Source organism: Vombatus ursinus, unplaced genomic scaffold (genome assembly GCF_900497805.2).
Source record: "Vombatus ursinus unplaced genomic scaffold, bare-nosed wombat genome assembly UNPS02014837.1, whole genome shotgun sequence".
Classification (NCBI taxonomy): Eukaryota; Metazoa; Chordata; class Mammalia; order Diprotodontia; family Vombatidae; genus Vombatus; species Vombatus ursinus.
Genome location: NW_020954615.1, coordinates 2457908 through 2471187, shown reverse-complemented (window position 1 = coordinate 2471187; position 13280 = coordinate 2457908). Strand labels below are relative to the sequence as shown.

At 53.8% G+C, this 13280-nt stretch overlaps 1 protein-coding gene across 2 annotated transcripts in view; it reads left to right on the top strand.

Moving 5' to 3' along the window:
- The first annotated feature begins 6006 nt into the window (after window positions 1–6006).
- The window catches only part of RAB11FIP5 (RAB11 family interacting protein 5), a 52713-nt gene continuing 45439 nt past the window's right edge, over window positions 6007–13280 (top strand). For both annotated transcript variants that reach the window (XM_027839946.1, XM_027839945.1), the window contains exon 1: window positions 6007–6434. In XM_027839946.1, the coding sequence (XP_027695747.1) occupies window positions 6007–6434 (428 nt within the window). The remainder of the gene's footprint in view (window positions 6435–13280) is intronic.

Here is a 13280-nt window from a genome sequence, read left to right as displayed (position 1 = left end):
GTCCTCACCTCAGGCCTGGCACTCTATCCACCTCCCTCACCCCCTAGCTGCCCATCATCCTGTATAACATGGTACTATTCCATTCTATCCATATCCAATCATTTGTTTATCCATTTCACAGAGAGTTGTAGGGCCCCTCCTTAGCTTCCAGTTCTTTGCTATAGATGTTTGTGTACCCACGAGTCCTTTTCCTCTTTCTGTGATCTTTTTGAGATCCAGGCCAGCAGCAGCGTTGCCGGATCAAAGGAAATTCAGTTTAGGAACTTTGGGGGCATCATTCCAAATGGTTCTCCAGAATGGCTGGACCAAACAATGACTCCATCAAACGTGCATTAATGGGTCTGTTTTGTTTCAGCTCTTCCAACAATTGTTATTTTCCTATTTTGTCATCTTTGCCAATCTACTGGGTGGGAATGGAACCTCAGAGTTGTTTTATTTTGCATTTCTCTAATTATTGGTGATTTCAAATACTTTTTCATATGGCTGTTGATAATTTGTATTTCGTCCTTCAAAAACCCTGTTCATATCTTTTGACCATTTATTCAAAGGGGGATGGCTCTTTGTTTTTACTTCATTTGAATCTGTCTCATATATCTTGGAAATGAGATTTTTATCAGAGAAACTTGGTACAAACATTTTTATGGATTTCTGTTTTTCATGACTATAATTATTTGTTACAAAGGAAGGCTTTTTGGGGGGTTAGTGGGGTAGAGAGTTGGTAGGTAGTTGTAGGGATCCCCCTCAAAAAAAAGGAAGAAAGAAAGAAAAGATCATTAGTGAATCATTCAAAAAAACACATTGAAAAGAACCGAAGAAAGTTCAGAAGGGACCTAGAAAAGCCAGGCAATGTTGGACCTATATCTTCAATATAAAACTGACCAGAAAAATCCAACCCAACCTACATGGTCAGGAAATTCAGTGTCACATGAAATCTTCTTTTTCTGTTCTTAGCAGTATATGGAAACATTTGTGGTTGTTGATATTTGTCCAATTCCTAATAGTAAAAAAAAGTTTAAAAAAAAAATTAATTCTTGATACTAGCTGTGTGATCCTGGGCAAGTCACTTAACCTTGATTGCCTCACAAAAAACAACAACAACAAAAAAAATTACAGGCAGTCTGTTTTTTAATTTTGTGCTGTTGACATGGAACTGGTTCACCTTCTCTTCCTACCATACAGTTCCTGGATGATACCCTTATGCACCTCCCTGTGAAAAGGCCATCCATCCATGGACAAATGCTTCAGATTATGCCCCCTAAAGAACTTAGATTCTTTAGAGATTGGGGCGATCCATGATTTGTAACCATTCAATATCACTGGGAGAAAACTGGTGTTAAAAACAACAACAACAATTGATTTTGTGGGTATGAGCCTGAAGGGGGGAAGCAATTTACCCAAGCTAGTGGGAGAGCTGATACTGAGTCTCAGAATTACAGAATGTCCCAGCTGGAACGGGTCTCAGAAACAAACAACCTTGTTGTGATTGGAACAAGAATCTCCCATCTTCATCATCCCCGACAGGGAGTTAGTCATCCAGCCTCTGTTTGAATACCTCCAGTGAATGAGCCTACCATCTCTCAAGGCAGCCTATCCCACTTTTGGAAAGTTTTTCCTTTTTTTTCCTTTTTTCTTTTTGCTTTGGCAATTGGAGTTAAGTGACGTGCCCAAGGTCACACAGCTAGTAAGTGTCAAATGTCTGAGGCTGAATTTGAACTCAGGTCCTTCTGACTCCAAGGTCGTAGCTCTATCCACTGCACCACCTAGCTGCTCCAAAAGTTTTTCTTACCATTCAACTTGACTCCTATTTTTCTCAGTTCTGCCCTCTTGGGCCCATGAGAACAAGCCCAATCTCTCTTTCCCAATGCAGCCCTTCAAATAGGTAGATAGATACCATGTGTTACCCAAGGCTTCTCTTTTCCAGGCTTCTCTGCAGCTGACCCTAGCAGGATGTTGACCTGCTTTACCATCCTGGTGTCCGTCCCCTTTGGTCTTTCCAGCCTTTCAACGTCCTTCCTAAAATATGCTGCTGAGAACGCACCCCGATGCTTCCAAGGCCCCTCGGTTGGGACAGGGGACAGCTGGACACAACACCTGTCTGACTGTAGTCTGAGATCCCAGGAGTTTTCTTGGCCGCTGCATCACACTCTTGACTCTGAGGAAGCTTGCAGGCTAAAGCTTCTTCAGATCTTTCGGTGAATGACCTCCAATGAGCATGTCTTGACTCTGAGCAGCGCTCATTCCCCTTGAGCAGAATCAGGCCTAGGATGACAGTATATGCCTGTGTGGGAGGAAGGGGCAGAGGGAGGTGGGTGCTGATGACTGCAGTCTTTTCCATGGGAATCACTTCTTGGTTTTTTGAAGGTTTTGCATGATTTCGAGACCTGGCACGCCATGATCTCTGAAGAATGAAAGCTCGAGGAGCACCCAAAGAATCATCATAGGATCCTAGCTCTAAAGCAGAAAAGGACCCCAGAGGCTTAGTCCAGCACTTTCATCTTACAGATGAGGAAACTGAGGCCCAAGATGCCACAGCAATGCTGGGAAGTAAATTCGAGGATCTTCCTTTTTCACAGATGAGGAAACAAAGATTTAGAAAGCTTAGGTGACTTGCTCAGGATGAGCCAGCTAGTAAGGGTCAGAGGCAGAATTTGAACCCATGTTTTCCTGACTCCAGGCCGAATGTTCTATCTTGGCTCTCTGTGCCTCGGTTTCTTCATCTGCAAAATGAGAGGCATGGACTAGATGGACTCTATGATCTCACGACCTACCTCTCTCCAGGGCAATGGAGAGAGGGTCATGGCGGGCGTGAGCAGCCTGTGGCATTAAAAATGAAGGATGGCACTAGAAGGTTGGTGATAAGGATGGCATTAGACAAATGTTCGGCTAGCAGAAAAGAGGGTCACGGATCAAGAAGGTGGTACGGCCCATAGTCAGCCTCCATGCTCCACTGGCCTCTATGCAAGGTCAGGGAAGATGGAGGAAGGCCCTCAATATGTTGGCTGCATCCCCTGGGGCAAACTCAGGGGAGCACCTGGACTCGATTCTCCCTTGCACAGCCAGGCATGGGGGTGGGGGATGGGGGGGGTGGGGAGGGTGGGGGGTGCAATCTGCATCAGTGGAAGGAGGTCCCAGCTCCATCATGCAGGGAAGTACAAATTTGGAGCTCTATCCAGAGCCGGACAGGACCTTAGAGGTCACTGAATGTCACTGTGCTATCTTTGCCTATGGCCAGGGCTTCCCGGGGCGGACGGAGGCCAGCCAGCGGTTCTAACTCCCCTTCTCTCCAGGGTCCAAACACTAATTCCTGAGCTCAGGGAGAACATTTAAATATTAATGTGTTTATTCATTTATTCATGAGCTGGCTGCTTCTTGTCACATTCTCCCTGGCTGTGCCTTGCTTGCATGGCTCTGCTCCCTCCATCTCTATGCCCCTGAACACATTCCCTGTTCTAGGTTAACTCCCCAAGCTCCTGAAATTGGGGCCATGATTGGGGTGGGGGGGTAGGGGTGGTTTCAAGTACTGGATGTGGTTGATAATGAAGGATAATGATACGCTGGGAAGGTCCTGAGCTTGTGACCCTAGTGGGTGGGCTGGGTTAATCAAGGTAAGCAGACTGGAGAATCATAGCACCTCAGCATCACTGATAGGAAGGGACCCCATTTTACAGATGAGGCAACTGAGGCCCAAGCAGGTTAACTGTTAGGAGGCCCAAGGTACACAACAACTAAGTGACAGAGACTTGTTTCAAACCCACACCCTTTTGGCTACTCTCTCCTGTCCTCAGGAAGCTTGCTGTTGAATATGGAGTGGAGTCTTGGAAAGATTTGACTTCAGAACATCAGTCAATGACTAACTGAATGACCCTGGGTAAGTCACTTATTTTCAGTTTCCTCATTTCTAAAATGGGAATAAGACTGTTAGAACCATCTAAGTCCCAGGGTTGCTGTGACTTTGAAAAGTATCACAGAAATGCGGGTTATTCTGCAAGGGAATCTGCTGCCAGGGAAAGAGCCCTGGATTCTGGAGTCAGAAGACAAAATGAGGGGGGAGGGGTGGACTCTGAGGTCTCTAGCAGCTCTAATCCTAACCAGGTGAGGTGCTAGGTCATCCCCTTTCCCTGCCTCAGTTTCTTCACCTGTAAATGAGGGCAATCCTCTTTGCACAAAGATGATTGTAGGGATCAAGTGAAAAGTGTATAAAGCGTTATTGAAATACAGGTTAGCCCGCTTGAGCATTCCAAAGACAAAGTAGTTTGGGCAGCCTGAGAATGCCTTCCAGCCAGGCAGATCTGGACTCTCTTTGGCTTAGTAGGTGGTTTTCCGGAGTTCACGTGGCTGCAAAGCTCATCAGCCTTTGCCCAAACCGCTGGGGAGACCCTCGGCAGGTTTAGCCAGGCGGGTCCTCAGCCCAAATGCGAAGCTTCCCCACTTTGGTAGCCCCACCCCACCACAACCTGCACAGCCTTCAAGGACCTCATAATCATAATCAAGGAGGGAAGGGAACTCCGAAGAGACCCGAGCCATTTTACAGATGAGAAAACAGAGGTGAAGCAGGTTCCCTGCCCGTAGAATTAGAGGTGTTGGAAGGGGCTGGTTTGGCACTTAATAGGTGCTTCATTTTGCTTGTTCTTGGTTTTCGAAGACAATCAATGACGTCGTGGGGGTGGTGTCTTTACTTAATCAATGCTCGTTGATTGACCTTAGCAGCTGTTTACAAATGAGGAAACGGAGTCATGCCTCCTGCATCAACAATGTCCAGCTCAGGCAGGGCACGAGCCCAGGTCGCACAGACTCCAAGGTACCCACTGTAGGCTCTTCATGAAAGATTGCTGATTGATTGCTTAAGGTCACGTGGATTGCCTGGGACAGTGTCAGAATTTGAACCCTGCTCTGCTGACTCCAAAGCCAGCCTGTTTCCATGGCACCAAACCTCTCTTCCCCCTCTTTGTGGTCTAGACCTGTTTCAGTGCTTTCCTCCAGAGCCGGCCTCCGAGTCTCTAAGAAGTCCGACCCCCAGGCCCCGAGTCCAGGGGCTCAAGGCCGGGCCCCTTCACAATCTCTATGGGGGCAGAGCAGGGAGGAGCCGGGGAGGGGTAGAGTAGGGGAGGATGGGTTGAGGGAGGGAGGAGTAAAGGGGAGAGATCTGGAAAGGGGAAGGTGGGTAATGGGGAGGGGGGGAGGGAAGGGGAGAGGAGAAAGTAGGGGAGGGGAGAGCAGAAGAGGGGTACAGTAGGGTACCAGAGGATAGATTAGGGGAGGGGAGAAGTAAGGAGGGAGGGGAAGGGGAGGACAAGGCCAGGGAGGGCAGGAGAGGGGAAGGCTGGTAAAGGGGAAGGTAAGGGAGGACAGAAGAGGGGGAGGGGAGAGGGCACGGGAGGGAAAGACAAGGCACAGGAGGGAGGAAGAGGAAGAGAGGGAGGGAGGGAAAGGGCCCGGGGTGGGGAGCCGGCTCTGGGCCCCCCTCCCCTCTCTCCGCAGAGGGGGGACCCTCACGCATGTCCACAGAGCGGGGAGGGGGGGCGGGGCAGCCTCGGCTCGGCTCGGGCTCCGCACTGCCCCTCCCCCCCGGCCCGACAACGTTACGAAGGCGCTTTCCCCAGCCCCTCCCTCCCTGCTCTGCACTGCAGCTCACCGCATCACCGGCCCCGCCCCCCTCAGGCCCCGCCCCTGGGCCAGCCGGCTCCGCCCCCGCCCGGGCCGCCGGGCCCTGCCGCGGCAGGGCGAGAGGCGGGCGCGTGGCCGGGGGCGGGGCCGCGCCCGGGGGCGGGGCCTGGAGGGGGCGTGTCCGGCGGTGACGTCAGTCCGGGCTCGCGGCCGGCCGGCGCGCCCCGCTCGAGCCGAGCGGAGGGAGCGGAGGCAGCGGAGGGCGTCTCGACCCCGGGCGCTGCTGCTCCGGACGCCGCCGCCGCCGCCGCCGCAGGGGCCGCTCCTCCTGAGGCCCCGGCCCGGCCCCCGCTCGCGGGGCGCGGTCCTCGGCTCGCGGGGCGCGGGTCCTCGGGCGCGGCCATGGCCCTGCGGCGCAGCCCCGAGCCCCCCGGCGGGCCGGCGCGCTGGCTGCCCACGCACGTCCAGGTGACGGTGCTGCAGGCCCGCGGGCTGCGGGGCAAAGGCACGGGGGGCAGCAGCACGAGCGACGCGTACACGGTGATCCAGGTGGGGCGCGAGAAGTACAGCACGTCGGTGGTGGAGAAGAGCACGGGCTGCCCCGAGTGGCGCGAGGAGTGCGTCTTCGAGCTGGCGCCCGGCGCGCTGGACGGGCTGCTGCGGGCGCAGGACGCGGCCCCCGACGCCCCGGCCCCGGGGCCGGCCGAGCCCGCCTGCGAGCTCGTGCTCACCGCCATGCACCGCTCGCTCATCGGCATCGACAAGTTCCTGGGCCAGGCCATCGTGGCCCTGGACGAGGTCTTCCGCCAGGGCCGCGCCCAGCACACGCAGTGAGTGCCGTGGCCCCGGGCCGGCGGGGGGCTAGGGAGGCTACCCGGCCTGGAGCGGGCGCTCCAGCCCCCGTGCGTGCCTTCCGCAGGTCTGTCCTCCCGGAGCAGCCGGCCGCGCCGACGCTGCCAGCCGGCCGAGATGGAGAGAAGGCGGCGAGAGCGCTGCTGCTATCGCGACCCTGCCATTATTAGTGTTATTTTTCGTGTGCGTGTGTGTGTGTGTGTATGTGTGTATGTGTGTGTGTGGAGGGCGTTTCTACCCCAGGCTTTTCTGGAGGTTAACTTGTGAATGCTCTTTGGCAGCCGAAAGGTTCCCTCGGGTTTATTTAGGACTTTAAGGTTTCCCCAAGTCGTGGCTGTGGAGGCCAACCGTTCCTTTTACAGAGGAAAAAACTGGGGTTCAGACCGGTTAAATAACTTGTGCGTGTTCACACAGCCAGTGACTTAGTGTGTAATAGCGCTCACTCTGTAGGATCAGAACTAGACGGGATTGGAACCCAGAACTTCTGGACTTGCAAGACCCCTGCCCTGCCCACTAGGCCTCCTGCGAGGAGCAGCCTAAGAGCTGCAAGTTAACTGAGGCCCAGAGGCGGGGACTGCGTCCTCCCAACCAGTGAGTGAGTGCTCCCCTCCTGGGATGGATGGCAACTCCTGGAAGCCGAGAACACGCTTTTCTGTTTGCCTCCTGTTCCTGTCGCTGGCCCAGCACCTCGCCCTGAGCAGGCACTGGATCAAATGTTTCTTGGTGTGGACTGACTGGCCCAGGGCTGGATCTGAACCCGGGTCTTCTGCCTCCCAGCCCGGTGCTTTAGGCCCTTGGTGAGGAGGGGAGTGGTTGATGGTAGTTCTCCGGAGGTAGATTCACTGGGCTGGAATGAAGGGTGACCCAGAGTGGTCAAATGACCTCATCCTAGTCTTTGCTCCGGCAAGATCTGGGGTGGGGGCAGTGACCAGGAGAGACCAAGGGCTCAGCAGGTTGATGGGGGGAGCAGGTAGCAGCCAGGTAACCTGCAAGGGTTCTGATAGTCTAAGGGGGAGGCTCTCTGGCCCCTGTGGAGGGAGAGCCCCTGGGCAATCAGCTGGGGAGTGCATGTCCTCACAGTGAGCAACCCCAAGGCTCTTCCCTCAGGCCTTGGAAAGAAGGCAGGTGGTGGTGGATTCAGACGGGCCCTTCTCTTTCCCCCAGCTGACATTGCAGTGAGTGAGTCGGTTTCCTCTCCAGGGGCCCCTGGGGGAGAGGAGTGCCTGGTTCGGGAAGGAGGAAGGTGGCTGCAGAGCATCTGTGTGTGGTTAACGGGAAAAGAGTTTGTTTTGTTTTTAACCCTGGTTTTAAGCAGATGGGTCTGGGAAAGGGGAGTGAGTCTGGGGGGGGCCAGCAGGTATTTGGGTCCTCTGTGCTCTGCCTTCGTAGGAATCCACCCTTGAGGCATTGCCAACCCCCAATAGCTGAGCAGGGCCAGGATCTCTGCAGGTGTGAGTGGAGGGAGCCTCCTGGGAGAGCTTTCTGGGGAGGGCAGCAGGGGCTTGGGGGTGGGGGTCCAGGGCAGGCAGAAGACCAAGGCAGAAGAATACCAGAGAAAACTCCTGTGTCTAAGGAAAGGAGTTAGCGTGATGTGAGGGGCACCATGGGGGGTCCCTGGCCAGGCAGGCTCTTGACTTGATCCTCCCCCGCCCTCTTCCCTCCTGACTTGCTGTTAGGTGGCTGGATCAGGGGTCATGTGGTCTGTTTGCATCACCCGCTGGACTGCCTGTGTGTCTGGGCCAGCATTCTGTTAGTCTCCCCCACCCCCCTTCCTTCCTGGCTCTGGAGCAGCTCAGAGGTGATCTGGGACTGGAGGGGCCCCCAGGTGGGGGGCTCCATCGTTCTGAGAACTCTAGTCCCCCCCCCCCCCCATTCTCACTTTCTCCTGCTGGGCCAGCCAGACCAGACCCTTGGCCTCCCGTCTGACCAGGGCCTGGATGGATTCCTCTGCCCTGGTGCTCCATTCCTGGTTAAGGGAGTGGCCAGGGGTAGGGGGGAATCAGGGGTCTCCTGGGGTCTCCTAGGGTCTCAAGCTCCTCCTCCCTCCCTCAATCCCATTTCAGACTGGGCCTCAGTCCTACCTGCAGGGAGGGCAGTTTCCCTATTGAGTCTGACCCAGCCTCCCCATTGAGCCCCCGACAGATGGAAAGGACTTTGGGAGGGCTGCAGGATCTCCCTTTGATGAAAGATGTCTTAGGTGTAATAGCCGCTAATAATAGCTAGCATTTCCATTTTAAGGTTTGTAAAGCACCTCACCCCTATTTGCATTTGCTCCTCTCAACAGTTGTGTGAGGTGTGGTGCTATTATTATCCCCATTTTTCTTATGGGGAAAGTGAGGCCTAGACAGGTGATAGGATTTGGCCTGGGCCATCCAGCTAGCCGGGGTCTCAGGCTGGATTTGAACTGTAGGCTGGGGCTCTATCCGTTATCCTCTCCCCAGCTCCTGGGTCTAGTCTAGGGTTTGTTTACTTAGTGCTAACAGCTGGATGGAGGCTGGAGGCTGGAGGCTTAAGTGTTAATGTCTGAGCTGCCTGGAGGTTGGAGCTGGGCTGGACCCTGTCTTTGGACCAGCCCGGGGAGGCTCACACTTTTGGTAGACATTGACCACAGCTAACAGCTGGAGGTTCTCCCCCCTGCCCCCAGCACAGCTGGAGGCCCTGGCTTGTCCTGTGCCCTCTGCCCTCTTCCTTCCAGCCCTTTCAGCTGGGGGCTCTGCCCTGTCTGGGCCTGGTGCCCCACACCCCCTTCTCTCCAAGGTGGATCATTGGACAGCTTGGCAGGCCCTCAGCCCCTGCCCTTGGGTTTGGGAAGGCCCAACCTGGCGGGTTCTGGAACTTGGTGAAACCTACCACTCTGCACTTGTCCTGGGGGTAGGTGAGTGGAGGCTGCCCCTCCCCAAGGAGAGGCAGGGGCTTCCCTCTGCTCACTCTCTCGTTCTGTCGTTTCTGTCATATCTGACTCTTCATGACCCCATTTGGGGTTTTCTTGGCAAAGATACTGGAGCAGTTTTATTTATTTATTCGTTTTTAGGCAGTTGGGGTTAAGTGACTTGCCCAGGGTCACGCAGCTAGAAAGTGTCAAGTGTTTGGTCTGAGGTCAGATTTGAACTCAGGTCCTCCTGACTTCAGGGATGGTGCTCTATCCACTGAGCCACCTAGCTGCCCCGCTGGAGCAGTTTGCCATGTCCTTCTCCAGCTCATTTGACAGTTGAGAAAACTGAGGCAAACAGGGTGAAGTGACTAGCCTAAGGTCACACAGCTAATACGTGTCTGAGGCCAGATTTGCACTCATGCTCTCCTGATTCCAGGGCTGGCAATCTATCTGCTCACCCCAGGAGCTCACTTCTTTGAGAAACCCTGGATTTGTCCCCTCCCAAACACTTAGTAGCTGTGTGGCCCTGAACCTCACTTTTGTTATCTGCAAATCTGCAAAATGGGGGTGATAATAACAGCGCCTGCCTCACTGGTGAACATCCCCGGACCTGACTGATGTCTGTAAAAAGCTTTGTAGACCTCAGAGGGCAAGGGAAAGCGGCCCTTTTTGTGTCAGGCTTTGGTCTCTCTCCCCACAGTCATTCACGTTTTTTTAATGTTAACACCATCATGAAACTGATTTTGGTGTTTATTCAAAAGTCAAGTAGTTTTAAATAACTCAGATAACATTCTTTATATCAAATATATGTGTGTATACATATACATATCTATCTATCTATCTATCTATCTATATATATATACATACATATACATATTTTTTTTTCTGGTGGGGCAATTGGGATTAAGTGACTTGCCCAGAGTCACACAGCTAGGGAGTATTATGTGTGTGAGGCTGGATTTGAACTCAGGTCCTCCTGACTTCTGGGCTGGTGCTGTATGCACTGTACCACCTAGCTGCCCCTCAAATATATTTCTATCAAATGATATTTACTGGGACAGCTAGGTGGCACAGGGGATAGAGCACTGGCCCTGAAGTCAAGAGGACCTGAGTTCAAATCCCGCCTCAGACCAAACACTTGACACTTACTAGCTCTGTGACCCTGGGCAAGTCACTTAACCCCAATTGCCCCACAAAAAAAAAATGATATTTACTTACATAGAAGTTAAAATAAATATCCAAGGAGTCTAGGAGTGATGACAAGGACTGTGAGATTGTTGGTGAAACTGAGTGAGGGTGTGTCCGTGTTATGAAGTGGACTGAACTGTGCCGGGCTCACGGGCTTAGTTTTGTTTGGTTTATAATGAATGATGATGATAAACTTTTAGGCCTGTGTGATGGCTCCATTTCACAGAGGGGTAACACTGAGGCCTGGAGGGAGGCCAGTGCCTGGGAGCCATGAGGAGGCTGGTTGGTGGGAGTGTCCAGGAGCTCCAAGCCTGGGGAAGGGTTGCAGGTTGTGGCTTCTAGGCTGGGTGAGCCCCCCTGGGATGGGGAGATGGGGCCCCTGGAGAGATGCCCAGGGGAAGGGGAGCTTGCTGGCCATCTCATCCCCCTCCTTCCTCCCGAGTGCCTGCCCCAGTATCCTGCTTTGCTCAGCCAGGCTGGGATCAGGCCTGGAATGCAGCCTTCCCTCGCTCCTCCCTCCCTGTGGCCACTGCCTGGCCCCCAGCCACATTCCGGCTTTCTTTTTGGAGGCTGGTGATGGGTGATGTGACAGTGACTTGGGCATCTCCAGCGCCCCCCCGCCAGCTGGAGCCTGCCTGGGTGGGGTTGGGGTTGGTATGGCAGGCCTGGCAGCCAGGTGACCACAGGGAAAGTACAGACTTTTTAAAGTTGCGTGATTTCATTCCCTAGAACAGTGTTTTCAGTCGCACCCCTTATTTTTGATGCAAACAAAACCTCCTGTCTCACCAGTGGTGTTCCCCCTGACCCAAGGCCTCCTCCCTGAATCCTGACTCTTAAAGATGTGGAACCCACAGGGTAACACCTCAGCTCCCTGAGGTCCTCTCTGCCCCCAGCTTCCTTCTCCCCATTCCCAGACCAGGGGGGAGGGGTGCAGGAAAGGGGAGAGTGAGTCACTTGCGTTTTCCTGGCCTCCTGCACTGGAGGACGGGGGGGAGGGAGGAGGTCAGAGCCAGAAGCGTTGGAGGGGAAAGGAAGTCAGGTTTTCCAGGTGGGAAGTCAAGGGGACTTGTGGGCATGTGTCTGATGGGGGAGATAGCTTGTGTCTGCCCTTCCCCCGGTCCCCTCAGAGTCCTGGGGGAGGTGACAAGGTAGGGTTTGGAGTCTGAGGACCCGGGTGCAGATTCTGCTTCCACCCTTTTCCTCTCTGAGCCTCAGTTTCCTTCTTTATAGAATGAGGGGGTTAGCCTGGAGGGTTGTATCTAAAGTTCTTTCTGTCTTTAAATCCTAAAATCCTTCTAATTGGGGAGCCTCGTCTAATGACAGCGCCTAGCAAAGTCCCAGAAGACAGACTCTGCTTATGGCAGAAGTGGGGAGGGTCTGATCCCTGTCAGGGCCCTTTTAATGTCGTGGTGCCCTCTTATGTTACCTGGCAGCGGTTAAGGGGAGAGGGGAGAGAGGGTGCTAGGCCCGGAGTCAGGAAGACCCAGCTTCAACTTCTGCCCCAGACACGAGCTTTTTCACTGAGGTGGGCCTCACTTTTCTGATCTGTAAAATGGTTAGAATGATACCTGACTCTAAATTCTAACCACACCTTAGGTCTTAGCATGATGCCGTGGGAACAGCTCAGGATCTGGAGGTCACTTCCTAAGCCTAAAATGGGGGGGAGGGGGTTTCAGCTGGGCCTGGTGGTGGATGTCTGTCATCTCTGTGCCTGGGGAGTTCTGAGTGGCCTGGGCATCTGCACCAGGTCAGGATGCTGTGACACAGAATACAGCTATAAATCTGTTTTTTTCTGATGGGGTTCCGGGGCAGCTTGGGTGCCGACCCCTGGCAGTTGGAGTGCTTCTGGGTAACTGGGGAGCAGAGGTGGGGTAGAGGAGAGAGCCTAGACTTCTGAGCTTGGACAGAGCTTTGAGAGGTCATCTCCCCCATCCCCTTCTCTTCAGTCTTCAGGCCGAGAGAGGTGGGGGATAGCTTCCCTTGTGACCTGTGGCTTGTGCATGTGGCCCATCCCCATCGGGGCGCTGAGAGGCTCCTCACCTAAGACAGGAATGTTTGATTTGGCTGCGCTGGCTCCGTCCTCTTTTTTTTTTTTTTTGCCTGTTGTCTTGGCTGTGGCCAGGGAACATTTTCTTTTGGCCCCAGGGATGGAGGTGGCCATCTTCAGGACCCCACGTGGCATTTGCCATCCATTTGTAGGAAAATCAGCAAGCCCTGTGGCCCAGAGAGAGGAATGGGCTTCCCTGAGGTCCCACTGGCCAGATGTAGGGCTTTCAGCTCCAGGACAAGAGAGGGGGATTGTCATTATTATGACCATCGTGCTTTTAAATTTGGAGATGTCTGTGCAGAGCGTTGGATGGGGCGGGAGGGGAGGGACCCAGACTTCCCATTCTTGGATTGCCTCACTGGAGCTCCAGCCTCTGGGCGGGGTGGGCATGCCTCGGTCTAGCCTCTGTGGCCCGTGACCTGCAGGGTTCTCCTTTTCCCTCTGGCCTGTGCTGACCACACTTGCTGCCCTAGCACTTCATCTGCTGGGTGACCCGTGTCATCCACCCTCCAGATGTTTCCCCTGCCTTGGCCGGAAACCGAAACCACAAGAGTGTGTGTGTGTGTGTGTGTGTGTGTGTGTGTGTGTGTGTGTGTATGCATACGTGTATGCATGAATGTGTGTATGCATACGTGTGTACGTGAATGTATGCATACTGTGTGTGCATGTGTGTGCGTGCGTGTGTGTGTGTGTGTGTGTGTGTGTGTGTGTGTGTGT